The sequence below is a fragment of the Eschscholzia californica genome, unplaced genomic scaffold, assembly GCF_041429995.1.
Source record: "Eschscholzia californica isolate CP2 unplaced genomic scaffold, dmEscCali1.0.p SCAF_2, whole genome shotgun sequence".
NCBI classification, from domain to species: Eukaryota; Viridiplantae; Streptophyta; class Magnoliopsida; order Ranunculales; family Papaveraceae; genus Eschscholzia; species Eschscholzia californica.
This window is the reverse complement of record NW_028238309.1, coordinates 66,728,301-66,743,037: the sequence shown is the minus strand read 5'-3', so window position 1 is coordinate 66,743,037 and position 14,737 is coordinate 66,728,301. Positions and strand designations below refer to the sequence as shown.

The 14,737-nt window shown below is 35.1% G+C and overlaps 1 protein-coding gene across 3 annotated transcripts; it reads left to right on the top strand.

Moving 5' to 3' along the window:
* The first annotated feature begins 9,822 nt into the window (after window positions 1-9,822).
* Window positions 9,823-14,645, top strand: LOC147560542 (cytochrome P450 724B1-like). Of its 3 annotated transcripts, XM_086662702.1 has the most exons (9): window positions 9,823-10,257; window positions 10,351-10,736; window positions 11,216-11,476; window positions 11,719-11,805; window positions 11,968-12,046; window positions 12,158-12,267; window positions 12,484-12,605; window positions 13,283-13,321; window positions 14,377-14,645. In XM_086662702.1, the coding sequence occupies exons 3-9, from the start codon at window positions 11,249-11,251 to the stop codon at window positions 14,387-14,389; spliced, it is 678 nt and encodes a 225-aa protein (XP_086518828.1). In that variant the 5' UTR covers window positions 9,823-10,257; window positions 10,351-10,736; window positions 11,216-11,248; the 3' UTR covers window positions 14,390-14,645. The 3 variants fall into 3 exon arrangements, with proteins under 3 accessions (XP_086518828.1, XP_086518829.1, XP_086518827.1); XM_086662703.1 differs by lacking the exon at window positions 10,351-10,736 and having other exon boundaries at window positions 9,904-10,257; XM_086662701.1 differs by lacking the exons at window positions 10,351-10,736; window positions 14,377-14,645 and adding an exon at window positions 13,747-13,823 and having other exon boundaries at window positions 9,904-10,257; window positions 13,283-13,439.
* Window positions 14,646-14,737: the final 92 nt, after the last annotated feature.

Here is a 14,737-nt window from a genome sequence, read left to right as displayed (position 1 = left end):
ACATGTAAAAGAAAAGAAAATCATTTTAACCCTAAATGTGAAATATTTTGTCAAAAGCCAACTTATGGTCACATATATCATTATAGCCTTAGAATTTTCTTCTTCACAAGAGAAATCCAAGTTATATATACCTGCTCTCGTATAGATGTCGGTTTGCTATGTTAAGAAAAATTTTAAGTGCAAAAGTATTTTCATTCAATCGGTGTCGGTGTTATTTGAATCAATTCGTTATGTAGGTCGGATCACACTACGTTTGTTCATTTTCTTCATTTTTTAGAGATATCCTACCAAGTGACGTGTGAGATTTTTATCTCTATTTTAAATTGGCTCTCTGCTCCTTCCACAATATCTGTGGCATTTGTAGCAACAACAACTGCAACATGTAGCAGTAGTAAATGATTTTCTCTCTTTCTTAATATTAAGAAAAACAAAAATTATTATTGGCGACAACCTGAGACAATACAAGATGTCACAAATGATCTTCTAATTTGGCGCAAGAAAAATCTTGCGGCAACAAATCTTATTATGACGGCGGGGAGCTGCCAAAATGTATCCTTAGAAATTATAATGGCCTAAGTCGTCACAAATAATATAGCGACGATGACTATTGTGACGGCTTCCAACCAAACAGTTTGTGACGCCCTCTTTTATTTGTAACGAAATTTAAGCCGCTACAAAAATTCCATGTTTTTTTTTTGTTGAAACTCCATGCTTTTGGTTTGATACTCTACCGATCGATGTTGCGATCGCTCCTATGGACTTCTTACTTTGTATATTGTTAGAGACGAGATTTTTGTCTTTATAAGAACTTGGCTCTATAACCTTTTCACAACAAATATATGATTTTTCTAACAATTTAATCCCTTAATACTCTTATGATGTTGCGCGTGGTTGCTCTTATTGACTTCTTGCTATGTATGTTGTTAGGAATAAGATTTTTGTTTCTATTTTAAACTGGGTCTATCGTCTATGCTCTATCGACAACAAATATAAGTTTTTTCTAGCAATTTAATCCGTTCATACTCTTATGATGTTGCAATAGTTCTTATTGACTTACATTATACATTTGTATATTGTTAGAGTTATACAAACTAAGATACAGTATAATCCACAATGCCAACAAAATCCAAAAGGTTCCGATAATCCGATCCAACATAGGACAGAATATGTCACTAAACTAATGAACACAAATAATGATGGGGGAAGTTTTCAGATCAACTATCTCTTGATTGAATTTTACCTCTCTACAAAAGCTAAACATATTGATTCTCCATCTTGTTTTTGTGTTTGGTAGGTAAGAGATTTCTGTACCCTATCACCCATGGTGCAAAAAGAAAATGAGCAACTTTTGAACTCACTGTTTCTCCAAAGTCTATATCTTTGGAATGTTGATGTGATAAGCCATAAGAACAACCCACTATGAAAAAGGTAGGGGTTTTTCTACCAGACAATAAATTTTATGTCTTTCCACTATGAAACATCTATCATTTTCCATGACCATCAATATGCTCTATAACAAAAAAATAATCTAAAAAGAGCTATATTAAACAATTAACCTTTTCTCTCTTTAAAGTTTAAACTAGATTCAAAATTCCTTTACTTAGTGATAAAATGAAGATTACAAAATTCTATAAATAAATACAGAATTCTATAAATCCTGTCACTAAAACTTCCTTTTTTGTAGTTGTAGTTTTTTTTTTGAAATCGTCAGTATGCCTCAAACTCATAACCTCTAAGGTGGAAGACTTAGTCTCTTACCACTTCAACCGAGATTTGATTTTTTTTTTTTTTGTAATTGTATAGTTACCCTTGAATAATTTGACGATGAGGTGAATGGAATTTTGTAGTACAATATCAAAACAATTATTAATCGAGGAATGATACAAGTAAATAAAAATTTTACTTAATTTTTGACATTCTGACTCACTTTCATCAGATAACATTTTTTTGAAGATTTGACTGCAATCTGGACTGTTCTTTTACCCAGATAAATAAAAATTTCAAGGATTAAATAAATTTTTTATTTACTTATAGCATTTTTTGCACTCTAATATCTCCTTTGTCTAAGAGGATTATTCATATAATAAATATAACAAAATTGTTTAATGCCTTTACAATTGTATAATACTTTATACAATTAGTGGGTTGTTGCAATTGAATGACATATATGTATGTATAAAATAAGCCTCCAAAACTATGATGAATCTTAAAGGTAGTGGAGTTTTGACCCTATTTAATTATCACAGAAAAATAATAATACTAAAATGGTATAAAGATTATTATGTTGAGTTGTATGACTAGAAAATAAAGAAATGGATTCTTCATCCAGAGATGAGATTTGTTACAACATTTATAATTTGATAGTATTTGTTTGATGTGGAATTTTCTCTTACCCAGAAGTTTTTAACTTTGATAGTTTGTATTTTTGGTTTGTGATTGTGTCGTTGGGTACAAGGCAATATTGAACAATTATCGTTCTAAAATGTACCGAGTACTTCCCCCACCCTACCCCTCAAATATATTGAATTCGGAGTCTTTTCCACAACTGGTATAAAATTATCTCATAATCTTTACGTAAATACGGGGATTGAGTTTTGTAAATATATCTGGCACGTGACGTGATCGTTATTGTGAAACATAATATTATGGGATTTTCTTTTTAAATTATATTTTTTTTTTGTTGAACACTAAATTATTCATTTAATCAGAGATGGATTAGTGAGTAAGAGTGTCAGAATTCTGATGAGAACGTATAGACGAAGAAACTTCTAAAAAGAATCTAACGTTGATTAGTATAATAATATTTGATTTAATGAAGGGTTAATCATTAAAATAAGATAATAATTAATTCGAAAAAAGCAGAAGAACTCGTGCGGCTCACAAATGAGTATCCCTTTTATTTCTGTCTCTTTTTAAATAATAAAAATGAAAAAGTGTTAGAGTATAAAGATCGAGATGAATCGAGATCCGTAGATATCCGTATCAACCGTCCAAGAAAGTTGGAAAAAAAAATTGACCAAGTAGGCAATTGTGTGAGCAGGTTTAAAATCCTGAATCAAGATATCGTATTTCCGGAGAATAATTTTTCGTTACGATTAAATTGAAGTATTCCAATTTATTCGAATTCGCTAATTTTCCAACTTTCTCGTTGTGATTTTATTCTCAATCACCTACTTGGTCAATTTTTTTTTCTTTCCCATTCTTATGGATTTTCCTTCGGTTTCTTATCGTTTTCCAATGTGGAATACGACAAAAACAAATCTGAAATCATCTTCTTTCCATCGTGGTGTTATCCCATTGAATCAAGTGAGATGTTATCCGGTCCAATTTCCGCTTTCCCTCAATCTATTGTATTTCAATCATCATTCTTGTGGATTGAATTTATTTTCAAATCATGTTACAACTATCTATCTATCCAATTTAGTTGTGATTTAATATACATCCGTTGGTGGATCAAGTAGAGACCTTGCTGTTATTGGAAAAGAAAGATCTCCAAGACATGTGTTATTCAATTTCTCTTTCTCCTACTGATTATTGATCAAGTAGAGACCACGTTGCGCTCTCGAAGAGGGTTCTTGATTAGTAGATTGGCTTTCTTCTATTGTTTGAGATGAACCAGCCCATGCATCTACTAGTTTTTCTGCTAGTGATGGTGTTTTAAATTCAAACTATGCCTCTTTGAAGATGAGAGGGCATCATTCCAAAAAGTTCTCCTGGTTAGGTTCTCCATGGACTTGTAGGAAACGGCGTCACATTATCAGTCTTTTTGCCTCTCTGTCCATGACTTCGTATATGTCTTAGCTGAAGAAAATAAAAAGCTCATTGCGTATTAAACATTAGGGACACAACTGCTGCATAGAACCCTATATTTTTTCGATAGATTTTCCGATCTTCCTATCACCAATCTACATCTCATGTATTTTTGGGCAACTTCCATTGTCCCACCACCGATTTTATCTCACTCGGTGACACATCAGCTGGTTTCTTCTCCTCGTTTTTTTTTTCAACCGACGACCGCTTCCTCTCTTTCCGCCGATTGACTTTCTCGGCCTTTTCTTAGACCAATATTTGGACATCACCCTATTAGCCATCACTGATTTCTTTTCAGTTTTGTGAGTAATCCACCATCTTCCTCTCGGTTTATAATCCGACGAGCTTATCTCTCGGCTATATCTCTCTTCCTCACGATATCACTCGTGGGTTGTAATCTCTCCCTCATGGTTTCTCTCACGTGAGTGTGAAATTTCACATGGTTTCGAGACGCTATCTTTCTGTCACCTATCTCTTCTTTTTGTGACACTATGTCTTCATCATCCTCTTCGTGGATCCACCGGTTCCTCTCTTCCATCATCAACTGCATATGGTATCGGTTCCTCCTTAGTTTGTTGATAAATTTGAAGCTCACCTCCCTCTCATCAAATTTTTATTTAAGTTCGAGAAAGAAATAAAGCAAAGAAGAAAAGAATGAGATTCAAGCTTACGAAAGACGATATTATTATATCAAGTTTATGTCGACTACAAGCTCAAGTTGCAGACGAAGAATTCAGCACCATTGGCAATTGTTCGACATTACACAAAAAATTAAAATTCAAGTTCAACTTCAAGTTTGAATCCGATCGTATGCAAGCAACATCCATCTTTTTCAAGTTCAATTTTCAAGTTGGAAACTCCACAAGTTCCGCTTCCAACTTGAGGGGGAGTGTTAGAGTATAAAGATCGAGATGAATCGAGATCCGTAGATATCCGTATCAACCGTCCAAGATATATGAAGACATTATTTGTACTTATCCTAAATAGAGTCCTAGGATAATAAGATATCTGAATCACTTTATAAATAGAAGTGACCTCTATGTATTTTACATTGAGTTGAGTTGCATTGAGTCTTCGAGTTTGTAACCAATCAATCCCACGATTGTGGAGATAATATAATATAGCCATTCATGGCTTTCTCCGTGGATGTAGGTCGTGATCCTCCGACTGAACCATGTAAACTATTGTGTTATTTATTTCGTTCGTATCTTCTATTCTAGCGACTAACATGAATTTTCACATGGTATCAGAGCAGGTTTGTTAATCCTGTGGTTTCTTAGCTTCCGCGCTTTTCCGACGAACAACTCTCTCTACAACTTTGGACGATTCAATACTGTTCTAAAGTTTGTATCCCTCGAATAACTTGTTGTTCTCTCTCGGTTATCTCTACTTATTGGAACCGTACTTTTCGCCGATCGATTTTCCGGCTGCTCTACTCCCATCATGGAGTTAGTAATATTCTTCAATCACCTTTCTGTGATTCGAATAGCATATTTGTTGCTTCCAGTAATGCTGCTACTCGTTCTTCACTTTATGTTTTTCATCTTTCCTCGATGGGATTGAGATCAAGTGAAGGTTTGTTTCGCAGTAACAAAACAAGTCTCTTCGGTTGCAAGAATGGTGATTCAACCAACCAATTTTTCAGCAATTCGCCAATTCTTCTACACACATCCAGTACAGTTGGAAACATGTGTGTTTTCAGCACCTATTCTAATAAGGGGGGGCACATTCATCTCCTTATGGCTATTCTATTAAACCTCCACTTCCCGTTGGATATTCAATGCTAGTGGGTCTAATATTAGCCAATATTGTGAGCAGTGCAAAGTATCAATGATCACCTTTGATTCAAGCAAAGACTTAAATCATACTTCCTTGGAAACCCATCCTTATAGTTTACATCATGACTATTACTCAATCACATGGAGTATGTTTCTAAAGTACGTGGGCACCTTATATGAGTGGCTCATCATTATGCTCAAGACTTCATCTCTCTCTCGGCTTCATCCGAGGTTCATCTTTTCCCATCTACCCAAAAAAAAAAAAAAAAAAACGGTTGATACGGATATCTACGGATCTCGATTCATCTCGATCTTTATACTCTAACAAAAAGACAGCAAACATACGCAGAGAATAATCAACTATAACAAAAGCCAACCTTAAAGAAAGAAGCCCTAACTTTAATCACGAACTTGTGTATCAAATGCCAGTCCCTTTAGTCTATTCTTGGATATCCAATTGCTCACCTTAAGTCAAAATCACTATTACCCTTTTGACCTAGTGAGTGGTACCTGCAAAAACAATCTGATAAGTAACTTTATATAGGAGGCCAGGAGGCTCGTGGGTAAATCCCAAACGGGTGAAGTGGTCATACCAGATTTAGAGAGAGAATGTTCGCACTAAATCTCGCCTGGTCATGTCTCTTGACCGGAATTAATCCTGGAGACGGGCCGGACAGAGTATCTCGTGAGATACTTATATTAGGTAAGAGCATCTCCAACCCCAGTCTGTCTTAGGCCGAAAAAACTACTTTTTCACTCAAAATTTTTGGCCTCAGCTCAGCCTCTGAAATTCAGCTCCAACCCCAGCGTCTTTTGAAGCCGAAAATTTGAATTAGAAATTTCCCAATTTACTTAATAAAGTTCAATTAAAAAAACATCGATTACAACTAATAATTGATTAAAAATTTAAAACTACTTAAATACGACTAAACAACACTAGAAAAATTAATTAAAAATAACTAGAAGGGGTTTCTTGGGTCTCGTGGTAGATCGTTGAACCAAGCTTCTCGGGCCGCTAAAAGCATTCGTTGAGCATGTTCGTCGAGAGACCTAACATCAATCTTCATTAAGTCGATCCCATATTGTCGGTTCTTGTGTTCCTTATCTGCTTGTAGAAAATCTTGTTGCACCCGTATGGTCTCTTGTTGAACCCCTACAACTTCCGTCAAAGTCATCGATCTTCGTTGGGATTCTTTATCTCTTTTTTCCTAATATCCCTCATTGGGAGTTTTTGAAGCAGTAGAATGTGTGGATCGTTCGCCAACTCTTGCATTTGCTTTGGCTTGTTTACGGCCAATTGGTCTTTCCTCCGATGGATTGGTATTAGAATATCTTTTGCCGGATGTTGACTCTCCTGGCATGTCTGCCATCTACTTGTTGGAACCTAAACCCTTTTCCTTGTGATTCTTTTTTTTATATATTTCAAGTGCTCTTTGTAACTGAAATAACAAAATATATATTAAGTATATATTATGAAGTGAAAAGATAAAAAAAAGAAATTAAAAAGTCTGAAGTAATTATCCGGTCATAATCGTTTTCTCCGCTTTTTGAAACTTTATTTATTATCCTCAAAGTTGATATAAAACTTTGATATTCCGAGCTTATCTCACTGAAACGAGATTTACAACTTCTAAGTGTGCGTTGAAACTTTGCACTCGCATTATATTCATCCGATATTTTTTGCCAAAATACTTTATATTTTTGACTATTTCCGACAACCGCATCAAATGTGATTTTCAAATAACAATTAGCAAGTAAAATATCTTCATCCGGCTTATACGGTTCCTGTTTAGTTATCTTTGTTGAAGTCGCCCTTTCTTGCACACTCACATACTTCATAATCATAAACTCCTAATTGAGCCAACGGGTAAGTAGAATTAGGGGACGACAACATTTCCATATAACTTTAGTTGTCGAATTCGTTGATGTCTAATGGATCCATGGGTGAACAAATGAAAAGACCAAAAAATTGAAAGAAAGAGAGATAGAAATGAAATGGAGAGAAGGAAATTTGCAAGAATGAGAGAAAGAAATAGAGATGAAGAGTGAGAGATGAATAATGATTAGGGGTTGGACCCATTTTCAGCCGTTGGAGCAAATCCAACGGCTGGGGACTGCCCCCAATGTAACCATTGGTGACGCCAACGGTCACATGGGGACTCCTTCAGTCGCTCCTAATGTTAGGGTCGACTGAAGGAGCGGCTCCAGCCTCCGCCCCAGACGACTAGGCCTGGAGCACCGGGCGGAGGTCATAAATTTGAATTTATGGCCTCCTCCCGGCTGGGGCTTGAGTTGCTCTAAATAGCCGAATGAATAGATTGACCATGATTCAAAATCCCCCATTTCACTTAGTTTCATTAATCAAATAGTTGATGGGGATGGAACTTAAGAATTACAAGAAGGTTAATAAATAGAGCTTGAAAATATTTTGTTTGGTGGGCTTTTCTTATAAGAGGAATCGCATAATTTTGTGCTTAAATAATGTTAGGTTCTTCCATTCATATTAGGGTTGAAACATTGCTAAATGCAGGAAGGCAAATTGTCATACCACTAAATGAAATTTGACTTTTGCTGAGGTGAAGGATTTAAGAAGAATCAAAATGTCAGTATGTAGAGATCTTAAGATATAGTGATTGACTTCGTTTGTTTACATTCAAAAGAGTCATATCGGTCCCGAGCCACATTTCTTTGGATTGGAATAGGAAGGTTCGTGGAACAGACTTCAAAGTTCAAAGTATTTTACTTGTTTTTATATTACAAGAGATGCTAGACTTGAGATTTTAAGTTTTTATCCAAAACCTCTTCTTCTTTTGGTTTGTAATATGTAGTAACCACACACACTATCTTAGTGCTTTCTCTCCCAATATTAAAAGAATGAGGTCACAAGTTAAAAAAAATGTCAAGAAACTCTCATAATCTATTCTAATTGTGAAATTTTGTATTTGTATACATAAATGATTCTTCAAGAAAAGTTTGCAACAAGAAAGTTTGAGTAGACTCTAGGCAGAATCCGATGTGGATTCCCATGAATAGAGCAGAAGCGAGTATGAATTATTTGAAACACTAATCATGGGAAGTCACATCAGATTTCTATCTAAAATCTGTCCGGAACTTTTTGTGTCCCTAGCACCACTGCACTACTAATTTTTCAATATGTATTCGCCTGAATTTTTTAGATATATTCCTTATCGAACAAAGATAACTCTTGCTATAGAAAAACATATATACACAGATAAAACTATAATTTTTTTTATTTACAATAGTCTTACCTGAGTTTGTATGCATAACACAAATACATTACCTGAATGGTGTGATTGGACATCAGAGGGGCTAATAACACCCGCTAAAAGTGGCATTGGCCCCGACCGTTGTAGGCACCCGGTACAGACTGGGTGCCTACTAGGGAGGCACCCGCCCAATTTTTTTTTTTTTACTCGTTCTTGTTATTCTTTTTCTTCTTTTCATCTCTTTTCCTTGTTGGAGTCATGGAATAACCTTGTTTTTAAACCCATCATCACCAATCAACAATGAAGAGTTAGAGAGACAAACAACTTTATCTTAGAGAGAGAAAGAAAGTAAAATTGTTACGGGAAGAACTTAGATTTCAAACCAACCTTGATCTATGGTGAAACGTTAAGGAGAGATAAAGAACATTGATCCAAACCACTATTAAAAATACTCTCGAGAATCCTAATCACAGACTGGTCTTAGACCAGTTCACAGGCTTCAGATTGGTTAGTCCGAGAACTTAAGCATGGCTTAAATTGACCAATCCGAACCCCCCAAAGCAAGGGTTCGGACTTGCCCGAATTCAAATCCCGAAGCAAGGGCTCGGACTGGCCCGAGTCCAAACCTTTACTTAAGTTTTCTGATGAGTCCATTCGGATACAACAATTTCAGCGAGTGCCAACAAATATTTGTGGTCAAAAGAGATTGACCTTGGTCAATCTGCTAACGCATTTCTAACTGGTGCTTTTAGTTGGACATCTATATATCAATCCTAACAAAAGAAAGAAACATTTCATCAAAAAAAAAAAGAAAAGAAAGAAACTAATTAAAACCCTAGAAAATGACACCTGATCCGGATTTCATGATTTTATTAGTATATAATATAATTGTCCAACATATATGAATATATATTATCTCCACGCTAGTAGGGATCTAGATCCCTAGACTAATAGGTTGATTTCATTTCCTAAGCTTCTGAAAAAGTTACTTTCACCAACAGTAAATAATCTGTCAAAAGCCTGCCTTCCTATCTCCTCTCTTCTCAATGTGATAATAAATAGAAGCTAGACAACCCTCTCACTCTCTCTATATGGGAATTTGAGACTAGCCTTTGCTTCTCATCATAATTTTCATTTCAAGCAAGCAAAATCTGTCAACCCCAAAGGCTTTGTGTCTCACCTTTGAACTCATCACATTCAAGTAAAAGAACTACTCCATAATACATCCCCATAGTTGGAGGTCTTTGTTTCTTTCTTCTTCCACTTCTCATCACCATCATCACAATCTTTACTATCATAAACCATTACTTACCCTTGTTCTTGAATCTTGGTCTCACTCCAAAGGGTACCTTTGGTTGGCCTTTACTTGGTGAAACCCTAACATTCTTGAAACCTCATCCTTCTAACTCCATTGGCTACTTCCTCCAAACCCACATTTCTAGGTATGAATTACTACTTAAAACATAGATTTTGAATCATAATGTTGTTTGTTAACATTCATTGACTTGATCTTGGTTTTTTTATTTTATATATAGGTATGGGAAAGTGTTTAAATCTCATTTATTTTGCTCACCAACAATTGTATCTTGTGATGAAGATCTAAACTACTTCATACTTCAAAATGAAGATAAATTGTTTCAATGTAGTTACCCAAAACCCATTCATGGAATTCTTGGGAAATCCTCAATGCTTGTTGTAGTTGGGGACACACACAAAAGGTTAAGGAACATGGCTCTGACATTAGTTGGCAACACAAAATCTAAGCCTGAGTACTTAAATGATATTGAAAGAACTGCAATTCAAATCTTGGGTTCTTGGAAAGGAAAGCAACAAGTCTTCTTTTGTGAAGAAGGTAGAAGGGAGAATTACTGAAACCCCCCAACTCTGATAATGCCTTTATTGAAACCCCCCACTTTAATTAGTAATTACTGAAACCCCCAACTCCGTTTGATTTAACTTTTATATTTTAAATATTACTTTCTTGCCCTCTTACGTTTTACCCCCACTTCTGATAATTCGTTTACTGAAATCCCCCACTTTTATTAAAGCGGGGGGTTCAGTAAAGGCATTATGAGAGTTGGGGGTTTCAGTAATTCTCCCAAGCTGGAAAGAGAGAAAAATGGGTTTTTGAATTCTTCAATATTTTGACTAGTTTTTTGATGATGGGTTTTTGTCTCTCTCTCTCTCCAAGAAAAAGTAGTAGACTCTATACAAAAATCTTATGCTGTGGTTACGGTGATTCGGGGTTCGGTGGGTCAGAATCATCGGAAGCATGTCGCATAAAATATCTGCCTAGAGTCCGTCTAGTTTTTTTTCCCGCTAACATTTTTCTTTTCTCTCTCTGTCCTTTGTTTACTGTTTTTGTTATGACCAAATTTGAATGGGTGTTATGTTTTTTAGGCAAGGATAAGGATATCATCAACTGTGAAAGCAATGGTAGAAGAGAGAAAGAAAAGTAATAATAGTAGTAATGGAGGTGAAAATAACAAAAAGATGGGTGATTTTTTGGAGATGCTTTTATCTGTGAATAGTTTGAGTGAAGATGAGAAAGTTAGTTTTGTTCTTGATTCTTTATTGGGTGGGTATGAAACTACTTCTCTTTTGATGGCTATGGCTGTTCACTTTCTTGGCCAGTCACCTACTGCTTTAGAACAGTTAAAGGTCATCTTTCTACATCTCTATCTCAAAAATGCTATATATCAAACAAGAAAAACTAGGTAGACTCTGGCAGCAAGAATTATACGCGGCTTGCAGTGGCAGAATAATCGTGCACGAATCACAACAAGCTGCATAAGATTTTTACCCAGAGTCTGCCTAGTTTTTATTTTTCGACCACATTACTTGTGTCTTTGACCCACGCATACTTTCTTTCTCTAAGCTCATGTGCCACCTTTCTTGAACAGTTGGAGCATGAAAACATAAGATTACTCAAGGAGAAAGATGAGTACTTGAATTGGGAAGACTATAAGAAAATGGAATTTACTCAAAATGTATGCTAGTCTCTCTCTCTCTCACTCACTCTATCTTGGTATCTTTCTCTCACATCTCTAACTTTTTTCTCATGGGGTTATCTTTTAAGTAACTTTCAAGGCTGTCATGAATAATGTGGTTGTGCTTTACTTTTATTATGATTCTTCATGAAATTATTTTAGGTTATTAATGAAACTCTAAGATGTGGGAGCATTGTCAAATTTGTCCACCGAAAGGCTCTCAAAGATATCAAATTTAAAGGTTTTTTCTCTTTCTTTTCTCATTTTATAATACAATAACCTTCATAGGATCATGCATGCATGAGCTAATTAATTTACTAATTACACACTAATTAATCTTATTTTATCACAGATTATGTAATTCCAGCCGGTTGGAAAGTCCTACCAGTATTTAGTGCAGTTCATTTAGACTCATCTCTCCATGAAACAAACTGTCTTCAATTTCATCCTTGGAGATGGGAGGTAAATTATTCTATTAACCCTGTCTAATTACTTCTAATTACCCTTTTAATGAAATTTAGAATGTGTTTATTAGTTTGATTAATAAGAACTAATCTCATTTTGTTGGACCCAAAAGATTAAATTTATTATGGCCCATAACATTTAAATGTTTATTAAATAATTGTACTATATTAATTTATTGAAGTGTTTTTATAATCTTTTTATTATTGATTTCAGAATCAGAGTCAAACATGTAAGAAATTTACTCCATTTGGCGGAGGACCTAGATTTTGCCCTGGATCTGAACTTGCCAAAGTAGAAACTTCATTTTTTCTCCATCATCTAGTACTGAATTTCAGGTAATTTAATCACTTATACAATTTTTTTTGAGAAATATGATATACAGGGCCCTGCTTTATTTATACGGCGAAAACCCAAGTCTCAACAGTTATCGATATTTCATCGCTTTTGGCTACTCGCTAGACTCAAACTCGACCTAAACTCAAGGAGTACACAATTTTGTTTCTGTATAAAACTCAACGAGTACACCCAAATGACATCTAGAGTTGCTAAGTTGAAGCTTGCACACACTTATGTAGCCTAGATAGGCTTCAAAATATCTCCTAAACAATGTGATACCATCTTAAATAAACCTTGAAGTATGCTCTAAATTTGAAATCTAGGCTAGAGTGTTGAGTCTTGAAATCTTGGTTTCATACTATCCAATTTACAAAATAGAAGATTCATTTGTCAAAGGTTGAATCTAAAGATATTTATATTTGTCGGTTGATGAAGTTATTAAACCAGACTTATAATCCCACTCCGACATTGTCTAACAAAGTTAATGAGTTTGTTTGTTTGTTTGTCATATTTTTTCTTTAGCAAAACTTACCTATATGATGGAATTTTACCCAAGTAAAGTAAAGGAAATCAAAAAACACCAAACATTATTTGTGATTATGAAATGTGTACCTTTCTGTAAATTGATGTGAAATAAAGGACTTTTTACTAACACATGGAACATCTTTTGATGTAGATGGAAACCTGAAGGCGTTGACCAATCAATGGCATATCCGTACGTTGAATTTCAAAATGGTTTACCATTAAAAGTTGATCATATTTTATCAAACACCACTTCTTCATTTTGATCACTTTTTTGCCATTTTACCTTTGTTTCAATGGTACCTTAAAAGGTCCACCACCCTTTGGTGTAACGGATGGACACCCCTCTTAAGACCATGAGGTCGTGGGATCGAGTCTCGGTGGAAGCAGTTACCATCAAGATTTATCCTATGTAATTTAGGCTATGAATAATGTAATAATTTGTCGGGCTTTAGGCCTCTTCGTTGTCGGGCTTTAGGCCTCTTTCATTCTCAGTTTAAAAAGTAGGCGGTTATCGTGCTCATTACATCTCCATGATGCATCAATGCCTTGTAACGACTAACGTAGACCGTAGTCGAATTCTCAAAAAAAAAAAAAAAAAAAATGGTACCTTAAAAGAGTAAAAAAGATGATATGCTTTCTTGTTGTGGCCCCATTGTAATATTGTCTTAAAAAAAGAGGGTACTTATGTCAAATAGAATTGTAATTTTCGTGTATATATATATGATAGGCCGCGGCTTTAGGGAATAAAGAAAATTCTTCAGGAAATAAATTCGCAAGGGAATCAAGATTTTTTTGAAATTTCTCAAGGGAATAAATTTTTATGGGGAATACAGAATACATTTTTTTTGAAAGTTCTCCTCCATCTCATCTGTTCTCTCTCCCACTTCATCTTCTCGACACCTCATCATCTTCTCCGGTGAAAGTCGCCGGCCGGCCAAATTTCCGGCCGGCGACCTTCAAAATAAATTTTTTTTTTTTTTTTTTATTTTCTCTTTCTCTCTCTAAATTTTTTTTTCTTTTCTCTCTCTCTCTAGAACAGATCTAGAGAGAGAGAAGGTCTGTTCTCAAAGGCAACTGGTACGATTCTCATTTTGATCTTTCCATCACTGACGGTTCTAACGCTTGGATTTGCAACAGTACTAATTTATGTTGTCTTTCCTTCTCCTCCTTATCAGATTTCTAATCTTATTCAAGACTTCATTAATGAAGCTTCATGTCCTTTTTTCTATTCGTTCTTTGTTGTAGCTTCGGAAAATGAGGTTCAAGGAAGAGCAAGCCAGTGGGACCAATCAGTTTCGGAATACATTGAGATTGCAGAGAGGTATTTAGGGTTTCAACAGCCTGGGTCAACTTACAATTTTGTTGATGATGTGGATGGTCATAGAAGAGTAAGTAAGCTAAAACCTTAATTTAAATTCAGTTGGGGGAATCGCGTTTTCTTTCGTTGGAACCTTTTCCCTTTTGTTGATTAGCTTGTTTATTTCAATTTTATTACTAATTGATTTGTGATTGTACCCCTTAATTTAGCAATGTTTTTAGTTAATCTAAAGACTAGGGGTTCAGGTATACCAAGAACACACTTTTACCCATGTCATTATTCAACCTA